Source organism: Sturnira hondurensis, unplaced genomic scaffold (genome assembly GCF_014824575.4).
Source record: "Sturnira hondurensis isolate 20B ecotype Veracruz unplaced genomic scaffold, ASM1482457v3 Scaffold0017338, whole genome shotgun sequence".
Classification (NCBI taxonomy): Eukaryota; Metazoa; Chordata; class Mammalia; order Chiroptera; family Phyllostomidae; genus Sturnira; species Sturnira hondurensis.
Window position 1 is genome coordinate 1,479,510 of NW_028089969.1, and position 25,438 is coordinate 1,504,947.

At 37.8% G+C, this 25,438-nt stretch overlaps 1 protein-coding gene across 1 annotated transcript in view; it reads left to right on the forward strand.

The window, feature by feature from the left end:
* CEP192 (centrosomal protein 192) overlaps nucleotides 1-25,438 on the forward strand; it is a 147,203-nt gene that overhangs the window by 73,332 nt on the left and 48,433 nt on the right. Inside the window, exons 19-28 of the mRNA XM_037067640.1 lie at nucleotides 12,292-12,463; nucleotides 14,910-15,834; nucleotides 16,744-16,892; nucleotides 18,446-18,679; nucleotides 23,032-23,157; nucleotides 23,347-23,490; nucleotides 23,613-23,676; nucleotides 24,112-24,251; nucleotides 24,344-24,436; nucleotides 25,003-25,121. Coding sequence (XP_036923535.1) covers nucleotides 12,292-12,463; nucleotides 14,910-15,834; nucleotides 16,744-16,892; nucleotides 18,446-18,679; nucleotides 23,032-23,157; nucleotides 23,347-23,490; nucleotides 23,613-23,676; nucleotides 24,112-24,251; nucleotides 24,344-24,436; nucleotides 25,003-25,121 — 2,166 coding nt within the window. The remainder of the gene's footprint in view (nucleotides 1-12,291; nucleotides 12,464-14,909; nucleotides 15,835-16,743; nucleotides 16,893-18,445; nucleotides 18,680-23,031; nucleotides 23,158-23,346; nucleotides 23,491-23,612; nucleotides 23,677-24,111; nucleotides 24,252-24,343; nucleotides 24,437-25,002; nucleotides 25,122-25,438) is intronic.

Below are 25,438 nucleotides of genomic sequence, written 5' to 3' on the forward strand. Positions count from 1 at the left end.
TTTTTATTCTGTTCTGGTTGAATGTTTATTTCTTCCTTCTTTCCAAATTGTTGATTTGAGTTCCAGTTTCCTTCCCTTCAGTGTTGGTTCCCTGTATACTTTTATTTATTTCACTTTTGTATATCCTTCACTTTTTCCTCCATTTTGCTACCATACTCATCCATTTCTGTGAGCATCCTGATTTATCAGTGTTTTGACCTCTGCATCTGATAGGTTGGCTATCTCTTCATTGTTTAGTTCTATTTTTGGAGCTTTGATCTGTTTTTTCATTTGGGCCGTATTTCTTTGTCTGGGAGCACCCATTACATTGTAGGGGGTGCAACTTAGGTATTCATTCTGGCAACCCAGGTTGCTGGGTTGTAGTGTTGAATGTCTGAGAGGAGTCAGAGAGGGAACAGTGCCACTTGCTCGGCTCTCAGCTGGTTTCAGTCACTTCTTCTGATATCTATAAGCAATTTGGTCCTTTCTGGTGCTGATTCCCAGGTGTGTGGGGATTTGTGTATGTTCTAGGACTGAACCTGTGATTTCCTCCATTGAACTCTTCTGCGAGACTGGGACTTTCCCCAGCTGCTGCAACCCCCACAAGTTTTTATTGCCTGAGATTTTGAGGTTTCAGTTTCCCGCAGTGGAAACCTGGGTTGTGAAGTCTGTCTTGCTACCCAGTTATTCCTCCTGGCTTATGATGCACAGATGTGAGACTGCCTGGTCTGTAAGCTGCTGGCTTACCCACCCGATCTGTCATCTTGCCACAGATTGTCTCCACCCTGACTGTCCATCTCTGCCTGTCTTCCCAGTCTGGATGAATGTTTAACTTTTTGGTTGTTAGACTGTCATACAGTTCAGTTTTCTGGCAGTTCTGGTTGTTTTTGTTTTTAAATTTGTTGTCCTTCTTTTGGTTCTGTGAGGAATAAAGGAATATTTACCTATGCTCCATCTTGGCCGCAAGTCCAAATACGAATATATATTCTTGTTGTCTTACCTTGTTGTGTGGTCCTTTACACACTTAATTTTTGCTATGTAGGATTATTTATTACAGCTTTATCTGTATTCTTGTCACTTTGGACATGTGAAAATATATTGATAGAGTAAATTCCTAGAAATGAGATTGGTGGGTCAAAGGGTACATATATAATTGTATTCATATTTAAATTAGTAAACCTCCTTTATTGAGTTCTGTTTTTCCCCAACAGTATAGTAGAGATGTATTTTCCATAGCTTCACCCACAGAATATCAATTTTTTTGATTGTTGAAGTTCTTGGTACGTGAAAAAACATAGTATGTTAGTATAACTTTAATTCATATTTTTTGTGCATGTGATGATGAACATCTTTTCCCTCATATTTATATTTCCATATCCGTCAAATAACTATCATGTTGGTTTCCATTTTTCTCATGGACTGTTAGTCTTTTTTGTGTTCATTTCTAGGAGCCCTTGGTGTATTAGGTGTATTAGCCTTTTGGTGTATCTGTCCCAAAGGACAGATAGTTCTTTATTTGGGATATGAGTTATAGTTCCTAGTTTTTAGAAGTATTTCTTTTTTTTAAGATTTTATTTATGTATCTTTAGAAGGGAAGGGAAGGAGAGAGGGAGAGAACTATCAATGTATGGTTGCCTTTCATGTGTCTCCTGCTGGGAACTGGCCTGCAACCCAGCATGTGCCCTGACTGGGAGTTGAACCACGATCCTTTGGTTCGCAGGCCAGCGCTCCATCCACTGAGCTATGCCAGCCAGGGCTAGAAGTCTTTTTTAAATTGTATTTTTTTTCTACGTAGAAAGTTCATTAAATTTGACTTCTGATTTTTTTCTGTGGCTTTATAAAGACTATTTTATGTTTCTATATTGAGAGATTTTAATAAATAGAAAAATTTACCTAAACAGTGAAATTATCAGAAATGTTTAATATTGTAAAATATATTGAAATTGTATTTTATTTTAATGTTAAGTGTTGTTTTCCAAATTGCCCTTGAACTTTTGCATGTTCATCTGAAATGGTATGGGTAAGCTAGAGCTAAATATCCCTGGAGATCTTAATTCTTTCCTATCAATAAGTCCTAAATGCCTCATTTTGAAACACTTTTTCATATACACAGCCACCTCTTATTTAACAGTTAATTTCATAGAGGGTATTAGAAGTCATCCAGCCCAACCATATTTGAAGATCATCTGACTTTGATGTCATCTACTGATTTTTCTCCTTCCTCTATCCACTAATATTTGCCTATAAAATTATCAGAGTATTTATCTTTGTACTGTTAATAAATATGCTTTTACCTCAGACACTTGCTTTGCCAGTTTTGAAATGATGTTCTTTGACTCTTAGCTGTATTAGTTTCCCAATGACTGCCATAACAAAGTACCACAAGTGGGTGGTTTAAAACAGCAGAAATTTATTGTCTTGTAATCTGTAGGCTAGGAGTCCAGGGTCATGTTCTCTTTTAAGCCTTTAGGGGAGGATCCTTCCTTGCCTCTTTGAGGTTATGGTAGCATGAGCCTTTCATTGGCTTGTAGATACATCACTCTGACCTCTGTCTCTGTATTCATATGCCTGTCTTTAAAGTGTCCAAATTTCTTCTAAGGACATCATTTATGTTGGATTAAGGGCCCATCCTAACTTTCTACAGGGGAACCCAGTTCTCAAACTTAATTTGTTCCACAAGGCTTTTTGAGAAGCAATTTGTTCAGAAACTGAATCATTTTTTATTAGAAATAATGTGTAAGTTGTATTAATCCATTCTAGACCCCCGAATGATTCTGTTTAACCTTTCTTATATACAGTATATGTCAAAGGTACTCTTTATAAACACTTTAAAAACAAAAAGGACATGAAATGTAAATGAAAATTTATTAATAAGGAAATAAAATGTACAGTAAAAAAATGACAATTTTTGTATACTCTGGAACATACCTTTATATTGAGAGCTGTTGACTTCTGAATATGAAGAGGAGGGGTGGAAGGATGTTATTGTTTGGGATGGGACTCCCCTTGTACAAAAACATCAGGTACCTAGCTGTTCTGGGCTTACTCAGCCTCTTTTTCACTAAAAAACTAACCAGTGATGCTTTTGCCAGCATTTTAAGACTTGCCTGAAGTGAAACACAGCATTGTCATTGAACATGTTTATTGTGTGGTTTGCTACTTCTTTGTCAGGGTGATATTTCTCAATAAAACTTTGCATTTCTCCCCATTTCTTAAGCATTTCCTTGATTAATGATGTAGGAATATCCTGTCTTCTCTCTTCTTCTACCTCCTTAATTGCAAATTGAACAAATTAAGTTTTAGAACAGCGGTTCCATTGTATCAGCATGAAATGGTTGTTAGGTTGAAAGCCAAAGTTTTCAACAACCAGTATGGTTTTTCAATGAACAGCTTGGTCCAGAACTGAATTGTTCAAGATAGGAAACCTAAGTTTGACTGCATGTCTGCAGTGACCCCATTTCCAAATAATGTCACATTCTAAGGCACTGGGGACTACTGTATTTTTAGGACTATAAGACGCACCTAGGTTTTAGAGGAGGAAAATAGGGGGAAAATTTGAAGCAAAAAATGTGGTAAAATATTTAATAACCTATGACCCCGCCCCACCACTGCCCCCACCCCCATGTACGGCGAGTCAGGTAAGTTACATTCGGGCTATAAGACACGCCCTCATTTTCCTCCCAAATTGGGGGGAGGGGTGCGTCTTATAGTCCAAAAATACAGTAAGTCTCCAACATATCTTTTGTTTTTAATTTAATCTTTATTCTATTTTTTCTGTTACCATTTAGTCCACTTATACTTCTCCCCCTCCCCCAGCAATCCACCACGCTATTGTCCATGTCCATGAATCCTCTTTCCTTTTTGCTCCATCCCTCCACCTCCTACCCATCCCCTTCACACCTCCCCCCCACCACCACTAGCTGTCATCTCTCCATGTATGGGTTTGTCTCTGTTTTTTAGTCTGTTCATGAGTAAAATCATATAGTATTTGTTTTTGACTGCCTTATTTCACTTAGCATAATTTTCTCCAGGTCTACTCATACTGTTGCAAAGGGTAAAACTTTCTTCTTTTTTATGGTTTTGTAAATGTCTCATAGTTGTTTCATCCACTCATCCATTAATGGACACTGGGGCTGCTTCCATATCTTGGTGATTGTAAATAATGCTGCGGTGAAACATAGGGGTGCTTGTGTTCTTTCAAATTAATGTTTTGGATTCCTTCAGATATATTCCCAAAAGTGGGATCACTTGGTGAAAAGGCAAATGGCCATTCTGAATGATGTGAGATAGTATCTCATTGTGGTTTTAATTTGCATTTTTCTTCTGATCAGTGATGTCGAGCATCTTTTCCTGTATCTATTAGCTATCAGTATGTCCTCTTTGAAGTGTCTATTCAGGTCCTTTGCCCATTTTTTAATTGGTCCAGCATATCTTTTAGGGGGGCAGAGAGAACAACTCAACACATAACACTGTTTATTACCAATGAGAATTAGTGAACTTATTTTCATGTTTTCTCCCTTTCCACTTTTGTTTTAGTTACATAATTTCTACTTTTAGTTACACTTTTGTTTTAGTTACATAATTTCACTTTCCACTTTTAGTTACACTTTAGTTTCACTTTCCACTTTTAGTTACACTTTCCACTTTTGTTTTAGTTACATAATTTCTACTTTTAGTTTCTACTTTTTTGTTTTAGTTACATAATTTCTACTTTTTTTGATTTATCCGTGTATTTCATTTACATTTTGATTTATCACTGTATCCTACACTTGTTTACTTTTTGTTCTAGAGTTAAATATATCCATCAGTTTTTTCCTTTTCTTAATTGACTGAAGTATGTATGTCCTGTGGAAGTTTGCTCAGAGAGGGTCTAAGGGGGCAATATTGCCTATACTTGTTTTTTTTAGTCCTCACTTGAGAACATGCTTATTGATTAAGAGAGATGAGAAGGGAGGAAGAGAAACATCAATGTAAGAGAGAAACATTCATCAGTTGCCTCTCATAAGTACCCCTACAGAGGCCCAAACCCACAACCTAGGCACGTGCCCTGACTGGAAATCAAACCCATGACCTTTTGGTTTATGGAATGACGTTCTAATCAATTGAGCCACACTAGCCAGGGCTCCTATGCTCTTTTATGTTCAGAAGTTTATCTGTGGCTTTTGTAATAGAAGGATGGCATTTCTGTATGTAAAATCTTTGGCTTATACATCCTTTCCTTAAGTTTCTTGTAGAGATTGCTCTACTGTCTCTATGGAAAATAGGAAAATATGAGGCTACTCTATCTTTTTGCCTTATAATTGCCTTGATCTTTTTGTACGCTAGTATCAAAGATGCTTTATCTTTTAAGTCTAGTGATTTTTTAGGCTATGACTCTTTTTTGACTCTTCATAGTTACTTTGCCCAGCCACAGAATATATGCTTCTGCTATGTGGATCCAAGTGTTATTTTTTATTTTTAAAAAAGTTGATTTGAATTATTTGTTAAAATGTTAGTGCTGCTCCATCTCCTTCCTGCCTCTGGGAACTTGAGTAATAGATGTGTTTTCCTTGACTTCTGCATTTATTTTCTCTTTGATCCTTTCTTTAAGAACATTTTATTTTAGCATAATTATAGTTTCATAGAAGTTGCAAAGATAATGTAGAGAGATCCTGTGTACCCTTTACCCAGTTTCCCTCAGTATTTACATCGTACATCATTATTACACAATATCACAATTAGGAACTTGTCATGGGTACAGTGTGTGGGTAGGATTCAGTGTCTTTTTGTCATAGGTGTGAATTTGTATAACCACCCTCATAATCAGAACTTTATCACCTTCAGAACTTTTCCATTACTACAGTGATCTGGCTCTTTCTTAATCTCTGTTTATTTCATTTGCATTTTATATATTTTAAAGATTTTATTTATTTTTAGAGAGAGGGGTAGGGAGGGAGAAAGAGAAGGAGAGAAACATCAATGTGTCTTTGCTTCTCACACGCCCCCTTCTGGAGACCTGGCCTGAAACCCAGGCATGTGCCCTAGACTGGGAATCGAACTGGTGACCCTTTGGTTCACAGGCACGCGCTTAATACACTGAGCCACACCAGCCAGTGCTGCATTTCATATTTTTGATATCTTGATTTCTTAACAGTGTTTTCTGTAATGTCTTTTTTTCTCATAAACATTCTGATTTTATCTTATTTTCTTTGGTTTTGATATTTTTAAATTGTGTGTGAAAGCATTTAATAAAAACTGTAAGTAATATATGTAAAGACTTTTGTTATGATGATTGTTTTTTCATACTGCCTTTTTTGGTATGATTAGAGAAAAATAGCTGGGCTGGATGGTTTCACTCTTGAACCCACCTGTTTAAATTTTTGTACTCCGAAGAAAATATATTTATTCATTAAGTGTAGGAAACATACCTTAGGAAGTACTAAACTTTCTCATGAATTTGGCATATGGTCAGATATTTGGAATTTGGACATCATGTTTACCTTTCTAAAATGCCATGGAATTGGTAAGCTTACTCCATATAGGTAAGCTAGCCAAGTACCTGCAGTCTTACCTCTCAGCCTGGAACAAAACAAAATGGATTTATGACAAAAGGCTAATTTAAAAGAGGGTAAGTATACTCTGAACTAAAATTGTTGAAGAACATGAAATGATGTTGTGTGGCTGAGTTGCTTAGCATACTTTTTTTGCTTGGTTGTTTTTTGGCTGCTATAGTTACCAAAACTGATACTAGTTGAGATCGCTTGGCCAGTATCTGGCATATGGATTAATTTGTGAATTCCTTCAAGAGCACAGTTTAGCCTACCAGCAAGCTTACTGTCAGCATTGATTCCCCCACTAGCAAAATTTTAGTATTTCACAGAATACATTCACATTGTATTTTTATTAGTGTAATAATTAGCGTACAATAAAATACACAGATCTTAGAGGTTCGTTCAGTGAGTTTTGGACACTTAGATACTCTGATTTAAATACCACCCCTATAAGATACATCACCCTTTTGACAACTCCTTGCCTTTTTGCAGTCAGTTCTCCTCCTTCCCCCACTCCCACCCTGGTACCCACTTTCTGTTTTATATCACCATAGGTTAGTTTTGTCTATTCTTGGATTGTGTATGTGGTTTGCAGGCCCGCGCTCAATCCACTGAGCTACACCAGCCAGGGCTCTTGGATTGTATATGAATGGAACCATATACAGTCCATGCGTGCTGCTAAACAGTGGAAATTTGAGGTCTGTCCAGAAAAAGTCTAGCCATTGTTAATATAACAATGAGAGAAAGGTTTGTGTCACATCAATCTAACCTGGCAGCCAAGGAAAGTGGACTGGAATGTGCATATGTGAACAATGACAACTTTATTAGTCAGTGAGGATGGTAAACGCTGTTGAGTGAATTTGTAACTATGTGGTTGTCCCATTCAAAATGACTGAGTGAGGGACTTCCGCCAAGATGGAGGCATAGGTGGAAACACTGTGCCTTCTCCCACAACCAAGTTTGAACACAACAAAGGTTTGGAGAACCAGGACACACCCAAAGAACAGAAAACGGAATTATACGGAAGTCCAACTACTATGAACCGTTCAACGGGGACGGTAAGAGAGGCAGAGCCAGCAGCGGAGCTGGGTTGGGCAGGGCAGATCCCCCGACCTAGGCAGCCCGGAACCAGTCGGGGTGTGGGGCTGACTGACCTCGGTCACACATTCGCGCACAGTGAGACGGACCACACAGGCCCCAGGGGGCGAACCCAGTGGTGGAGGGCTGACAGTGGTGGCACACTCACGTGCAGTGGAACAAAAGGCGTGGGCCTGGTGACGGTGGTGGCTGCGGCGCCGCGGTCGCGGTGGCAGGCGACAGACAGAAAGCCATTGTCCCTCTTTGACCCCACCCCCACATACAACGTCACAACCCAGCGACTTAGTTGCCCTGTTCTGGTAAACACTTTAGGGCTCCGATCCTGCTACGGAACAGGCACAAACAGCCCAAAAGATGGTGCAAGAAGAACTCAAAGTCCCAGAGCCAATAACTCTAAGCGACCGAGAAATTGCCAGCCTCTCAGAAGCACAATTCAAGACACTATTTATCAGGATGCTCACAGAACTGGTAGATTATAGTCATAAATTAGAGGAACATAGTCACAAATTAGAGGAACATATGAAGGCTAAACTAATTGAAATGAAGGAAGATGCACAGGAAACCAATAGTGATGGAAAGGAAACTGGGACTCAAATCAATGGAATGGACCAGAAGGAAGAACAAAACATCCCACCAGAAAGGAATGAAGAAATGAGAATTCAAAAAAAATGAGGAGAGGCTTAGGAACCTCCAGGACATCTTTAAACGTTCCAACGTCCGGATTATAGGGGTACCAGAAGGGGGAAAGAAACAGCCACGAGTGGAAAATGTATTTGAACAAATAATAAAGGAGAACTTCCCCAATCTGGCAAAGGAAATAGACTTCCAGGAAATCCAGGAAGCTCAGAGAGTGCCAAAGAAGTTGGACCCAAGAAGGAACACACCAAGGCACATCATAATTACATTAGCCAAGACTAAAATGAAGGAGAGAATTCTAGAAGCATCAAGGGAGAAGGGGCCAGTCACCTACAAAGGAGTACCCATCAGACTGTCAGCAGATTTCTCAAAAGAGACCTTACAGGCAAGAAGGGGCTGGAAAGAAGTATTCCAAGTCATGAAATCCAAAGACCTACAGCCAAGATTGCTTTATTCAGCAAAACTTTCATTTAGAATGGAAGGACAGATAAAGTGCTTCTCAGATAAGGTCAAGTTCAAGGAGTTCATCATCACCAAGCCCTTATTATATGAAATGCTAAAGGGACTTATATAAGAAAAAGAAGATAAAAAATAGGAACAGTGAAAGGACAGCAAACTCACAGTTATTAACAACCATACCTAAAACAAAAGCAAACCAAGAGGACAGCTAGATCAGGAGTGGAACCATAGAAATGAAGAACACATGGAGGGTTAGAAACAGGGGTGTGGGAGGAGGAGAAGGGGGGAGAAGGCACAGAAAATAGCATAGATGGTAGGTAGAAAATAGATAAGGGGGGAGGGCAAGAATAGTGGGGGAAATATAGAATCTAAAGAACTTGAGACGTGGTTATAAACTAAGGGGGGGAGAATGGTGGGGGAGGGAGTGTGTGGGTGGAGGGGAATGAAGGGGGGGAATAGAACAACTGTAATGGTATAATCAATAAAATATATTTTAAAAAATGACTGAGTAGAACAATGAATCTGCATCCAATTTTGCATGAAGCTTGAACATTCCTGGAAACTATTTGCATGATTCAGAAGGCCACAGCTATGGCTAAGTGGTGATTGGCAGCTTCATCAACAACGTGCCCACTCATGCATTGCATCTTGTGCATTTTTTTTTGTGAAATATCAAACCACCCAAGTGACTCGCTGTGTGCCACCCCCCTAACACACAAACAGACAGCCCAAATGTGGTGCCCTGCAACTTCTGGCTTTCCCAAAGCTAAAATCACCTTTGAAAGGGAAGAGATTTCAAACTGTTAAAGAGATTCAGGAAAATATGATGGGGTAGCTGATGGCGATTGGGAGAAATGTGTGAGGTCCCAAGGTGGCTACTTTGCTAAACTGAAGGGACTGTGTTGTCATTGTCTTATGTACAATGTTTCTCATGTCTTGTTCATTCTTCAATAAATGTGTATCTATTTTTCATATTTCATGGTTGGATACCTTCTGGACAGACCTCATATGTTTTGAGAAATGCACTATTAGATGATTTTGTTGTTGGACATACAGGATAGAGAGCACTTACACAGACTTAGATGGTATAGCCTATTATATACCTAGACTGTTTTTATAGCCTTATAGGCCCTTGGCTACAAGCCTGTACATCATGTTACTGTATAAAGTAGCAAGAGATTAAATGAAGCACAAGAGAAAATGATGCAATTAAGAGATGTGGTAAACACAAGATATATGAGACTGCTCCCTCTGTAGTGTGTAGTACTATTATACAATAAGCTTATAAGTAGACAAGAGTACACTGTAAAATAACAATTAAAAAGTATATAAACCAGTAACATAATTAGTATCAAATGTTAGGTACTGTACATAATTGTATGCACTATACTTAATATTGGCAGCACAGTAGGTTTGTTTATACCAGCATCACCACAAACACATGAATAGTGTGTTAAGCTATGATGTGATAACCATGATGTCACTAGGTGATAGGAATTTTTCAGTGCCAGTATCATCATGGAAGCACTGCTGTCGTAGGTGCAGTCTGTGGTGGACTGAAATATTGTTATGCAGTGCCTAACTAGTACCTTTATTGTGTATTCAGCTTCTTCTACTTTATGCTTCTTAGATTGTCCTTATTGTTGCATATAACAGTAGCTCATCACGTTTATTGCTGTGTAACACTTCATTGCATGAATATGCCACATTCTTTTTATTCGTTTTCCCGGTGCGCAGAATGTATTTTTTCCAGCTTCATTTTTGTGTTCCTTTTAATGTCTCCCCCTACCTTCTTCCCTCATCAACTTTAATTAAATGTGTTCATATCTTTTAGTTGATTTTCTTGGATTATGGTTACCTCTGTATAGACAGCTCTTTCTTCAACTGAGGAAAGCTTTATTTTTTTCCACTTATTCCCTTCTTCTTTAGGGTACACTGGTTGCCTATTACTTGATAACTCCCTTCTCTGGTCATCTATGACTATTTTCTTTTCCCTAATTTCTTGATATATTCACTCTGTATCATGGGACAGCTGTTCAGGTGTTTATCTTCTGTGTCACTAATTTTCTGCAGCATCAACTATGCTTTCATTGCTGGCAATATAGGTCTTAATTTTGTTTTCATTTATTTTATTGAAAGCCTTGTACTTTTTGTGGTAAAATGGAATTGATATTTTTATTCTACTTTTTTTTCTGGTTTCTACCAGCTTAGAGTCCTTTAAGTTTTTTTTATATTCATGGTGAAACTTTGGTCAGAATTTTCATCTGTTCACTGGCAGCATTTTTTTAGTGAGTATTCTTTATTTGGTAAGTTTTGCTGCTCATTAGCATTCTTGCTAGCTGGTCTTCTAGAATCTCGCTAGTTTCTGACAGGTTCATAGAGCTGATGTAGAGCTGCTAATTCCAGACTATTTTTTGAGTCTCTGTGTGGCTGGTACCTTGACTCTTTTCGGATTCCTTAATAATCCCCATCACCAGTAGCCCAGAACCTCTTTCATGCCATAACATGGTTCTCTGTGAATATGTATGCATGTGTATGTGCATATAAGATCCCCATGTCATCCTTGTATGTAAGGTGTATAAGGGGAAGTGGAGAAAATAAAATCAAAAGTTTGAAAACACACACAAAAAACATATGTCATGCCATGTCTAAAATAGGCCTCAAAGAGTTTGGTTAATATTTTCTCTCCATTTGTTAGAAATTCACTAACTAGTATTTTGTCAATGCTGTCTTGATTTGGGGTTTTTATAAATCTGAAATTCAAAATAGGATCTTCTCTCTGTGTCCACTTCCCAGTTGAGTAGTTTGAACTTTGTGCAAGAAAACGATGGGGTAAGTTTCAGTCAAATAAAGGGCTAAATTGAAACTACTGGTAAGTGGCACAGTATTCAGTGGGTGCAGCAACTATTTCCAAAGATGGCTGCTGGGACAATATTTCTTATTTAGTGTGACTTTGCCTCTCATCTCCTCAAGAGGTGCAACCTGTTTCCCCTCTCTTTGAGTCAAACTGGGTTGGCCTTGTAATTGGTATTAACTAATGACATACGGTGTGTGTATTAAACAGAGGTAGGATCTCACTGTGTATTGTTTGTAATTTTTTTAAAGATTTTATTTATTTATCTTTAGAGGGGAAGGGAAAGGAGAGAGGGAGAGAAATATTAGTGTATGGTTGCCTCTCATGCGTCTCCTGCTGGGAACTGGCCTGCAACCTAGGTATGTGCCCTGGCTGGGAATTGAACCGTGATACTCTGGTTCGCAGGCCCGTGCTCAATCCACTGAGCTATGCCAGCCAGGGCTGATTTTCTTTATTTTTAGAGAGAGGGGAAGGGAAGGAGAAAGAGAGGGAGAGAACATTTTTCTTTTACAGTAGCTTACCAGATACTTCATTTAATAGAAATATAATTTACAATTTTAGATAATGAAGGTTAAAAGAAATGAATCTGTGATTGAGTTGTTATAGTATATTATTGCTGGAGCAAAGTCAGTAAATTAGTAAGATTGTAGGCAAAGTAGGATTGGCTTTTGCTAGTGTAGATGATGTTAAATAACAGAATGGACAGCTCCAGTCACAAAGTGTTCTCTTTTTCAGGTGTGCTTTAGAATTTTCTGGTTCAGCAGCTCATCATCAGAAGTCCCCCTGCAAGAATGAGTTGTCTCAGTTGATGTGTCCACAGGCTAATGTGAGCAGGCTGACTTACGTGTCTGAACAAGAGAGCACCTGCCCCACCACAGCTTCAGGTCATGTCCTTGAGGACTGCAAGGTGGGCAACACTTTTATTATTTCTTTAGTAAGTCTTCTGATTATTAAGTGTTACTGATGTAGGGCTCAGACTGCTCTGTATGGTATCTTTTGCTATTTTATTTTTCAAATGGAATTGGGTGTAGAAAGGGAGAGAGGGAAGGAGGGAGAGAGAAAGGGGAGAATCAAATAGCTACTCATGTTATATAGGCACAAGAGGTACAAATATTTTAGTATCTGCCCTCAGAAAGCGCTCAGTCTGGTGGAGGACATATGCAAGACACACTTTGTAATGAAATGCACCGTGATAGACCTATGCTGTGGGTATTCAGAAGGAGGTAACTAAAAATATGACTAGGGTGTTGATGGGAGGGATAATAAATGTATTGAGGCCATATTTTTTAGGACTACTTGGAATTAGGGAAACAAACAAATGTGGGAAGGCATGGAATTGTGAATAGAGACTGCATTTGAGGGACTCCAAGAATTTGGAATGGCTGCAGTGAATCATATACTTAGGGGAAAAGATGAGAGACCAACTAAGAAGGGTCTTAGATGTAAAATTTTTGAATTTGAAGGTTCTTAAGCACAACACTGACATGATCTGTGTTGATGTTTTCAAAGTTCATTGCAGTAGCAGTGTGGAGGAGGCTTTGAGAGGGACAAGGTGAGAACCAGGAAGACTGGCACATAAGGCTGCTGTGGTCAGCCAAGTGAGAGTCAGTACAGGCTTGTACAAAGGTAGTGGCAGTGAGTGTGGGAGAAAATATTATAAATATTTTGACAATGTGACAGTATTATAAGTAAGGTGAATATCACTGTTGTGAGTAGGTAACAGGCCTCTTCCATAAAGCTATTGATAAATGTATCCACTAAACATCACATCATGATGGACAAACCAATATACTCATTTCATTGAAAGCTGTCTTTTACATGGTGCTTTTAGATGTTGGGTCTCTATGTTTTTAGCATAGTGGTTAAGAGCTAAAATGTGGAGTCAGATGGCCTCTATTCTGTTACTTTCAGATTAATACAATCTTCCTAAGCCTGTTTCTTTTTTTTTTTAATTTTATTTTTTTAAAGCTCTTTTTTTTTAATTTAACTTTTGTTCAAGTACAGTTTTCTTTCTTGTATTCCCAGCCCTGCCCCCCCCCACACTGCTCCCCACCCCCCTCCCATCTCCGCCCCCCGTCTTAGTTATTGTCCATGCCTGTTTCTTCGTCTGTAAGGAGGGACAGTGATGTGAGGACAGGGCTTGGCAGCAAGAATTTACCACTCGATACATACTGGCTCTTGTTATTCATTTATTTATTTTAATTTTTATATTTTGATTTGAAAGAGTGGGAGAGAATGAGAGAGATAAATATCAATTTGTTGATCCACTGATTTATTGCATTAATTGGTTGATTCTTGTATGTACCCTGATGGGGGATGAAACCTCCGACCTGGGTATAGTAGGACAGTGCTGTGACCAACTGAGCTACTCGACCAGTGCTTGTTATTTATGTTTGCTGATTGATTCATGGATGCATGACTGGCAAATAATTTGTTTCTCAGTGTCTTTGTTTCTAAAGCTTTGGTCCAGAAGAAATTTTCAAACCAAATACCAAAAATAATCAATGAGAGTTAAGTACATCTTAACTTCTGTGTAACGGTTGAAGATGTTGCTGCTAAGGTGAAACATTATAAAGAGATGAGTACAAAACCATTGACTAGGGCTGTTACTTCATACTTAAGAAAACAGAACCATATAAGTTTAGATGTTAGAAAAGATTTTGGTACTCATAAAAATTAGCATTTTCAAACACAATAGCAATTTAGACAAATACTGTATTTTCCAGACTGTAAGATGCACCCCTCCTCCACCTCCCCAATTTGGGGGGGAAATGCAGCGTCAACCCTGCTTCTGCCTCTTGTGACCCCACTCTACTGCTGCTCCCCATGAGCCAGGCAAGCTACATTTGGACTATAAGACTCACCCCCTTTCCTCCCAAATTTGGGGGGGGTGCATTTTATAGTCTGAAAAATACAGTAATAGGGGTGGGAGAGTCTTTGAGCTGGATTTGTGTTGATTCCTAAACCCAGTGTTGATGTCATTTGAAAGCTTGCTCACCCCGACCCATTCATTTATTAATTTACTTAGATTTTTATTGTAGTGTAGAGGGAAAAATCTTTACATTTGTATAGTTAGTTGTCTCTTGTCTTTGTAAATTTTTTCAGAAATATAATTGGTGTATACTTCCTCTTTAGTCTCCTTAATTATTTCCATAAAACAATGAGTGCAATTTTTTTCTAACTTTTAATCCTGCATTTCACAGCTGCGAAATTGTTTTGTGTGTAAGCGAACTTTTTTCCAGAGTTAATGTTGTTTAGATCTCTTTATTGTATTATTTGAGAGTACATCAGCATGGTTTGAATTGGTAATAATCTATAACTTATTTCTATAAACTTTTGTTTGTCACACTCAGAGTGATATCACCAGTGAGTTGAGCACCACAATTATTCGAGCCAGTCCAATTCCATCAGAGGAACAGGCTGTGGAAAAATTGAGAGAAAAAGGTCCATTTCAGAGTAAAGGAAAAGGAGCATTATCCCATGTTATTCAGAAAAATTCAGGTACAGAAAAAGTTACTGAAACTACTTCTCTCTGTAGCAAACTTGAAGATATAAAACCTGACTTTAGATTTAATAAAGATATTTCCTCTAAAAGTGGACATCTATTGGAAACCACTGCAGCAAGTTTGACTACATACTCCAGTGAATTGGACCAGATCGGCCTGGGTCATCTGACCAAGTCAGGTCTCAGGCACCCAGTTGTGTCAGCAGTGCCATGCTTCCCTGTGCCACTCCAGGCATCTGTGAATGAAAGTGAGAGAGTAACTTCTGAAGATACATCAACTACCAACAGTGCATTGAGTGGCCAGGTAGTGCCTCATCAGATGACCTCTGGACACCAATGTGCCCCTATTCCCAGCTCTATGGTTTATGGCTCTGCTCCTGAGATGCAGAACATGCCCACTTCAGTTCCTACACTCTTGACTCGACATTCTTTTACCACAGCTCCCTTTTCACAGAAGTATTTGGGGACACTACCTGCAGCTGGAAATGTTGCTTTGCCTCAGTGCTGTGCCGGCAGCACCACAGCCGATGGGTTCTCAGGAAACTGTTCTTATCCTGCTGTCACTGGAGAGTATGTTCAGAACTCTGTGGCCATAGACATTTGTCTAGGACAAAATACTGGCTCTGCATTGATGGGTACCTCTTCCCTTTGTAACCCACCTTCTAATACCATACATCAGAATCTTCTTAATACAGCAAAATCTTTTCCAGTGCAGTCTTTTGGTGCAAATTGTGGAATTGAACCATGGGACTCAGGAGTGATGTCAGGATTAGGTGAGATGCTTTTTCTGTTATTGCCTATTGTTTCTTGCTACTTAAAATGGAATTTTCTCAAATGAGACCATAAAACTAGTTTTATTTCAAGAAGATACTGGGGGCCTGTATTTCTTATAGGTTTTCTTCCTTTGTCCTGAATTTGGAGCAAAGACTGTACATATTTTTGGGCAAGGGTTCCTGAAGTGGCTTTAAAAAATTAGTGAAAACTTACGCAGTTGAAATTCCTAATACCTTTGCTTTTCTACCTCTTTTATGTTCTGCACTTGTGTTCTGTTATTCTTTCAGCTAGGAAACGTGCAGTTTAGAGTCACTTCCCTGAAGGGGGAGTGAGTCTCCTTCTAGCTTTTAAGTCTTAGCAGGTTACTGTTGTGGTAGTGATAGAGAGCACCCTTCCACTCTTGTCTGTAGTAGCTGAAATGCCCCCTGATTCTCTTGTTGATGGATACTCTGCTATGCAGAGCTGAGTGCTTTTTCTGACCCCCAGCCACTGGTGTACTGTCTTCAAGGAAATTTCAGAGAAACTTTGTAAGGATGGTAAAAAGACTGGTTGTATTAAAAATCCAAGTTAGAGCCTCTGTCGTTTCTTATTAGGTTAGGCAATGGTTTATATTTATGGGAGAAAAAAAGGAAGATATTAGTAATAGGTAATAACATCTGAGAGTTCACTAGTTTTAATTGTTCTTATTTCTTAGCTGGATTCAACAGGAAAAAAATTGCTGGCCAGCCTGTGCTGAGGCTTATGTAATATGAAGGATGCCTAAAGATCTGGGGCACTTTATACCGTAGCCCTGGCTATAAATAAGTAGTCTTCTATAAAAATTTCCACTTAATTAGTTGTGCATTTAATCAGGTATTACCTCTGATACCCGATTTCTTGCATTTTGACTGTGCTTTATTTTTACCCAGGGCATTTAAGGGTGCCTGAGGAGTTGAAGTTTCCTCATGCTTGCTGTGTTGGCATTGCTTCACAAACACACCTCAGTGTGCTCAATCCAACTGCCCACTGGCTGCAGGTCAGCATTGGGGTTCTCAGTGTCAGTGTTAATGGTGAAAAGGTAAGTGTTTTATTAAGTTTCTGTTTGACTTAGTAATTGCATTATGAGTAATGCTGGATTTCTTCTTTGTCTAGTACTTCCTTTTATTTTGGGAATATGTTTCTTCCCTTATACCTTGCACAGAATCATTGCAGTGGTATCTTTCTTGGTCCCTCTTTGTCATAGTATTTCTAGTACTAGAAGTGAAATCTGAATATGTCTTTCATTTTCTACCTCTTGTTATTATTTATTTATTAGTCATTATAATTCATTGTTATTTATAAAATCATGTAAATGTCCTTTTAGTGCTATTTAAATCACTGAAAGCTCTTGAGTTTCTGGTTTTGTTAAATGTGATTGAATATAAGTTATCATTTATCAAAAAACCAAAAAAGCCAGTTACTCTTAGCGCCTACACCTTCATTTAGTAAGCACTCTTTTTGACTAATTTACCTGATTATGTTCTTTTTTTAAAAAAATTTTTTTTATTTATTTATCTTTAGAGGGGAAGGGAAGGAAAGAAGGAGAGAAATATCAATGTATGCTTCCCTCTCGTGAGTCCCCTGCTGGGAACCAGCCCGCAACCCAGGCATGTGCCCTGACTGGGAATCGAACCGCAATCGTGTGGTTCGCAGGCCCACGCTCAATTCACTGAGCCACACCAGCCGGGGGTACCTGATTATGTTCTTACATGACCTTTTGAAATACCTGGAAATACAGTATTAACATTAACTCTTATACTGAAGATCTTATATGACCAATAACGGCTGCTACAGTTCCAGAATCTAAATCTCCTTTTATGATTGCAATGACCATTTGACTGTCAGTTAGTAGGGAGGATGGGAAATACAGACAGCAGCTCCTGTTCTGGAGCATCCTAGTTTTGCAACTGCTACTTGCAAACTAACATTGGTGGATGGGTCCACTTTCTCCCTTTACATCCTAGTAATAGCCTTTATTTGCCTGGTAAAATAAGACCATCTCTACCCAACCTTTCCCTTTTCCCCTAACTTTCCCCCTCTGCTTTTAGATCCTGAGGTTAGATAAAAAGCACGTGGTTGAAGAAAAGGGTTGAGGGTAGAAGGTGAGATTTCTCAGGAAGTAGTGTTGTCTCTGGAAGTGGGAGTAGAAGATCCCCATTTACAGCGAGAAGGGAGGGTTTGGAGTGAATCACAATCATAGACTTAAAGGCCTGACAATGAATATTAAAGAGTGGTCTAACCATCCTGCATTATACCAAAACGTAGGCCCTGGGGCCATTTATAGGGCTGTGAAGTACTATACATGTACTTCAGTACATGTAGCCATTTTCAGTGTCCTTTTCAAGGAAAATGTGAGTATCGGTAAGTGTGTTTGCTTTGAAATAAACTAGGAGCCATAAATTGAACCTATCTTCATAAGTCTTCATAAAGTTTGACGAGTTATAAGACTTGGATTTTTAAAGAGGTAATAAATGTGTAGATTTGGTTGTTCAAATGACTGAGAAAAGGGATCTTAAAGTAGTTGATTCTACTTCTTGATTTGCCATGTGTAGCCCTTTTTTTTTTTAACAAATCATGTGGTTCTTTTTTAAGGTGGATCTTTTAGCATACCCTTGTTTAGTTTTCAAGAATAAAGTCATCATAAGACCTCATGCCACAGAAGAGATAAAAGTACTTTTCATACCATCTGATCCTGGGATTTTCAGATGTATTTTCAGTGTTGCTTCTTGGCCAGTTACAGCAGATGCTATTGAGACAGCAGTCCAAGCAGAAGCCTTGGCTAGCAGAGTCATTCTCACTGCTATTGCCGAGACCCCTGTGATTGAGGTAACTATTTGTAGCTGGGTCTTTGTCATACCTGGCATTTTAATGAAGACCATTTACCCTGAGAAGTAATATTTGGGGAAAAATGAATTTGTGTGTAAATGTACCACAAAATTAATTTCCTGCTGACCATTGGTTCTTAATATCTTCTTATTCCAAAATTTAAAATTATTTTTTGTTTTTATAGAAACATAGATATGCTTACTCAGATGTTTATAAAGCAGAGTATAGCATTAAACCTTATTTTCCAAATGATTTTCATTTTATAATTTGATATTCACTTAGGAAAGTGCCTTGTTCATATTCCTCTTCCTTTTCTGTACCTGAAGATTATTTGCTAGCTGAAAAAGTCTATTTTCTATAGTCATCTATTTTCTAGACTTGAAAGAAATAAGGTCTAGCCCAGTTAAGATAATAAAGCAGCTACTGGGTTACATGCCTCTTTAGGACAGTGGCTGTCAGTCTTAGCTACACATTGAAATACCTTTGGGGTTTTAAATGCATCCAATGCCTGAGTCCTACTGAGACCAACTAAATCAGAATTAGGGAATTGGAGGCATGGCTAACTATCAGTAATTTTTACGTCTCACCAGATGCCTTAGTTCACCAACAGCTGTACATAAAGCATCTTGGTCTTAATTGATTGTGAATAAAATCAAAATATATTGAACAAGATTAAGGAATGTGGGAAGGAGAGATGGGGAGGGTGCAAAACAAAGGAAAAGCAGAATTGTTAATGATAATAAAAAATTAGTTGATTCCTAATATGTGAACTGAACCTGTTTGTTTAACCATAATTTACAGGTGTGAATAAGCTCCTATTAAAGTTCACTTGTTTCATATGCTATAATTGTGATTCTGTTTAGAAGTAGAATATGGGGGAATTAGGGGCAGGGTAGTTCCCAAGGAAACTGATGAGAGTCATTCAAGGTGTTTTTCACAGTGCATATGCCTTTTCCCAGGGGGAATGCTTAGAAACTTAGCTTCAGAATTTTATCTCCTCGGGCTTAGAGGAGGAAGTAGAGTTTGTAGAAGTAGTTCTCATATTAGAAACTTTTACAGTCTTTTTTTTTCATAAGTGTCATTTTCTATACTTTTCAATCAGCTCTGTAATGCTTGCTGTTATCTAGGGCTGGGTTTTTCAACTTTGGCACTGTTGACCTTTTGGGCTGGGTAATTTTTTGTTGGGTGTGGGAACTATCTTACGCATTATAGAGTTTTTAGCAGCATCTCTGGTCCCTATTAGATGTCAGTTGTGCCTCCTTTTCCTCAGTTGTAACAAGTAAAAATGCCCCCAGATATTACCAGATTACCCCCACTTGAGAACCTATGTCATGAATTTCCTGCATTTCAATACATTCTACTATACTAGACTTCTGAAATAACTTACAGTTTTGTAGCAGACATGAAAAATCACATCTAAGGCATATTTGAAGTTGTCATATTTTAAGTGGCTTATATGAGCAATGTTTAGTAGTGAAAAGGCAGTGATTCCCAAACCTGTCTGTTCATTGGAATCTTCTGATGACCTTCAAAATGTACTGGTATCTGTGTCTGCCTACCCCCCAGAGATTATTATTTCGCTGGTGTGATTGGGCTTTGAAGCCAACATAGGGATAGTTCAGTGTTAGGCCAGTTAAAGCCTTTGTGGAGACATAGAACTTAGAGGAATAATTGTGCCCTCAAGACCAGAAGGATTTGACTAGGGTAATATATATATATATATTTTAAAATATTTTATTTACTTTTAGAGAGAGGAGATGGGAAGGAGAAAGAGTGGGAGAGAAACATCAATGTGTGGTTGCCTCTCATGTGTCCCTTCATGGGGACCTGGCCTGCAACCCAAGTATGTGCCCTGACTGGGAATCAAACTGGTAGCCCTTTGCTTCACAGGCCCGTGCTCAATCCACTGAGCTACACCAGCCAGAGCTATAATATAATATATTTAATATATATATTTAATACATATACATATATGTTTGTATATATATATATGATTTTATTTTTTAATTACAGCTTACATTCAATATTGTTCTATATTAATTTCAGATGTACAGCATAGTGGTTAGAAAATCATGTACTTTATAGAATGGTTCTCTCAATGTTTCAAGTACCAACCTGACACCATAACTAATTAATGACTATATTATTGATTATGTTCCCTATGCTGTAATTTACATCTCTGTAAGTGTTCTGTAACTACCAATTTGTACTTCTTACTCCGTTTACCCTTCTCATCCAGCCCCCCAAATCCCTTCTATCTGACATCTGTCAGTCTGTTCTCACTATCTATGAGTCTGTTTCTATTTTGTTTATTTTGTTCTAATTTGAAAGGCTGTATGAACCCCTGTGTTCACTAAAGCATTATTTACAATAGCCAAAATATGGAAGCGACCCATGAGCCCAACAGTGGGTGAGTGGGTAAAAAGAAAAGCTGTGGTACATATACACAGTGCAATATACTACTCAGACATAAAAAAGAATGAAATCTTGCCTTTGCAGCAGCATGGATGAACCTAGAGGGTTTTATGCTAAAAGAAGTAAGTCAAAGGAAGACAAATACCAGTCTTCTTTTGATTTTGCTTTATTTTAGGTTTGGCTAGGCCAAAAAGTTTTATGAGTCTATAAAATATTATTCGGCATTTCTGCATGTGTGGGTGTGAGCGGTCTGTGTTAGATTGGTCTTCCTTATTTAAAGAAGTCAATCTGTTGTGATGATAGACACTCCTTTTAAACTTTGATATGTCTATTTTGATATCATTGTAAACATTTTTAGTATTGTCAGAAGTTTGAGAAGACAGTATTGTAATAGAATTTTGTAATTTAATTATTGTTCAAGTACAGTTTTCTGTCTTTTACTCCCATGCCAGCCCACCTGCCCAGTGCTCCCCACCTCCCTCCCATTTCCACTCCCACCTTAGTTATTATTCATGTGTCCTTTATACTTGTTCCTCTGAATCCTTCCCCTTTCCCCCTGTGATTCTCTCCACTCTCCCCTCTGGTCCCTGTCAGCCTGTTCTGTATTTCAGTGTCTTTGGTCATATTTTGCTTGCTTGTTTGTTTTGTTGTTTAGCTTCCTGTTAAAGGTGAGATCATATGATATTTGTCTTCTACCGCCTGCCTTATTTCACTCAGCATAATGCTTTCCAGTTCCATTCATGATGTTGCAAAGGGTAGGAGCTCCTTCTTTCTGCTGCATAGAATTCCATTGTGTATATGTACCATAATTTTTTGATCCATTCATTTACTGATGGGCACTAGGTTGCTTCCTACTCTTGGCTATTGTAAATTGTGCTGCTATGAATATTGGAGTGCGTAGGTTCTTTTGGATTGGTGTTACAGGGTTCTTAGGATATAATCCTAGCAGTGGAATTGCTGGGTCAAAAGGCATATTCATTTTTAGTTTTCTGAGAAAATTCCATACTGTTTTCCATAGTGGTTGTACCAGTCTGCAATCCCACCATCAGTAAACTAGGGTCCCCTTTTCCCCACAACCTCTCCAACATTTGTTGTTTGTTGCTTTGTTTATGATGGCCATTCTGACTGGTGTAAAGTGGTATTTCATTGTGGTTTTAATTTGAGCACTAACTTACACTATACACCAAAATAAACTCAAGGTGGATAAAAGACTCAAATATAAGCTGTGACACCATTAAAGTCCTAGAGGAGAACATTGGCAGGAAAATCTCAGATATTTCATTCAGCAACATTTTTACTGATATGTCCCCTAGAGCAAGGGACATAAAGGGAAGAATAAACAAATGGGATCTCATCAAAATAAAAAGCTTCTGCATGGCTAAAGAAAACAGTATTAAAATAAAAAGAGAACCACCTGTTTGGGAAAACATACTTGCTAATGATACCTCAGACAAGGGTTTAATCTCCGAATATACTAAGAATTTACACGACTCCACTCTAAGAAGACAAGCAACCCAATTAAAAAGTGGACAAAGGACTTGAACAGACAGGCACTTCTCCTAGGAGGACATACAGAGGATCCAGAGACACATAAAAAGATGCTCAGTATCGCTAGCTATCAGAGAGATGCAAGTGTAATAGAATTCTTAAAAGGGAGGCCTATATATTTTATAAAATTGCAGTTTGTCTTAAGATTTACTAGTCCTTTCAAAGCAGTTAACATGTTACTTTTTTCTGTAGAATATTTGAGTGCACAAACTACCTCAAATTTTTTTAACATTTATTTTTTTAGAAATAGCAGTTGTAAAATACCTTGAGGAAACTTAGGTAAGTTTACCTTTAATCCTGACTCTTATGGCTGAAAGGGAAGTGATATGAACATAAGCTGTGATATTTATTAATAGATTGCTTTTTATAAATTTTGTTTTCACAATTAGGTAGAAACAGAAAAGAAAGATGTTCTTGATTTTGGTGACTTGACTTATGGAGGCTGGAAAGCTCTCCCGTTAAAACTGATAAATAAGACACATGCCATCGTGCCAGTCAGACTAACTATTAATGCTGTAAGTACTAAAGTACAGTAAGAAACATTTTACAGAGCATATTGATTTTGAATTTTGGACACTGTTTATATCATTCTTGGTTAATACTTCTTTTGAAAGTAAATGTTTTTTTAAAAAGATTCTGTGAATAAGCATAATGTTTTACCAACTGTTGGCTTTATGAAAACTTATTTTTCTACTTTTGAACAGAATGCCATAGCCTGGCGCTGCTTCACATTTTCCAAGGAACCCATCCATGTTCCTAGGGAAGCTCTTCCTTATGCTGATATGATTGCTTACCTGGCAGCTCCTTCTGTGATCAATCACATGATGCCTGCCAGTTATGATGGACAGGTAAGCTGGGTGGATTGACAAACTAGTTTGGCATTAAAAAGGAAGTTTCTAAACTACTTTTCTTTCATTAAGATTTTAATCAATGCCAGTATTCATTTAATTTTTTTCTTTTTACTTTATAGGACCCAGAATTTTTTATTATTTGGGTTCTTTTTCATAGTCCAATGAAGCAGATCACTTCTTCAGGTATCATGTTTATATTTTATCAGAATTTCTTTGCTTTGTACCTGAGTAAATTACAAAGTTGAAGCTTATGTTCTTTGTTACTAAATATTAAAAGATATACTTTGAGTAATTTGTCAAATATTTTGTGTTATTTTAAAAATGGGACAGAGAACATTGCTGTTTTGGCTCAAATCCTTATAATTGTGGGTAACTCAAAGAAGTACCACTGAAAACTTGCGGGGGTCTTTTCTGTTAATTGAGTTTTATCATATCTACCAATTGAATGTTTTCCTTTTTGTCTTGTCTCTGCTGCACTTATTTTATTTATCTTTGTTGTTTAAAAAAATCATCTTGCTTAAGACTTCTTGTGATCTCTGAGAGCAGTGTTTGGCCACTGATGGCATTTAGAGTTAAATAACTCTGGTGTCTGAAACTAAAGGAATGAACTTTTTGTAGAGATTCTGGACTCAGCAGAAGAATTCTTGGCAAGAGTCGATATAGAAGTTGATAGCCCAAACACTACACCAGTCATTAAAAGTATTAGTCTTCGAGCAAGAACAGGAATAGCCAGGATACATGCTCCAAAAGACTTACAGGTACTTCTAAACTCTTCTTTTGCTGTTATTTCATGTTCAGGTTGACTAATTGTGATGGTTTTTTTAAGTGCCTGTTTCACCTCATCCTTTAGACTATGCATTTGTTTGCCAGTATGACTTCCTCAACAAAGCAACACTTACCTTTGAAAAATGCTGGGAATATTGACGTTTATTTAGATATTAAGGTAAGAATTTGCGTTGGTACTATGACATAGTATTCTCTTAGACTATGAAACTATGAGTATCTCCTCACATTCTTAAGGTACTCTCCCACCTCCCTTGTCAGAGTGTCATGTGGACCAAAATGTAAGAATTTGTGCAAGTGCTTTAAAAACTGGGTATTACCCTAGTATAAAATCCATGATAAGGAACTTTAACATCTAATGTTTCTTATATAAGAACCAAGTTCTCGATTAATTTCCTAAAAATTTGTGTTCTCCTTTGGCTAGGTAGAATTGGAAGAGAGTGATCAATACATAGACATTATTTCTGAGACATGTTGATTAAGAGGGTAGGGTGTTAGTGACAAGGAATTAGGGATGGAATATAAGGTAAAGTTTGCTATGGAAGAGGAAGGAAAAGGAAATAGCCTTTTCAAGAGAATAAGATAAAATAGGATGGTATGGATAAAGGAGGGGGAGAGAAAGATAACCTGTTATAGTAAATGACAAAGGCACATAAGGCAAGAGTAACTGAGTAAAAGTCATATTTGCATAAGTCATCATTTACCTATAATTATATAAATATTTAGATCCCAGATCAAGGAAGTCACTTTTCAGTGGTTCCAGAGACTCTGTTCCTTAAACCTGGAGAAGAACGTGAAGTTATCGTTTCATTTACTCCAAAGGATCCCAAAGCCTCTGAAGAAAGGTAATATAAAATTGTTTATAATGACAAATTTTTACTCACTTCTCAAAACAGCCACTTAACTATGCTTCAGTCCACAGCCTGAATGATAGAATACATGCTTTACCTCACCTAACAGATGATAGTTCTGTTTTACCTCTTTGATTTAGCCTCAGAGTTTCTTCTTTTGTTTCCTAAAAATCTTTTAAACCAGTTGACTAGAGATTTTAAAAAATCACTATTTCCAATTATATTCTAACAAAAGTAAGTAATAGAATGTCAGTCTTGATGTTTATTGTGAACTATTTTTCTCTCTTGAAGGAAACCATTGCTTGACCTTT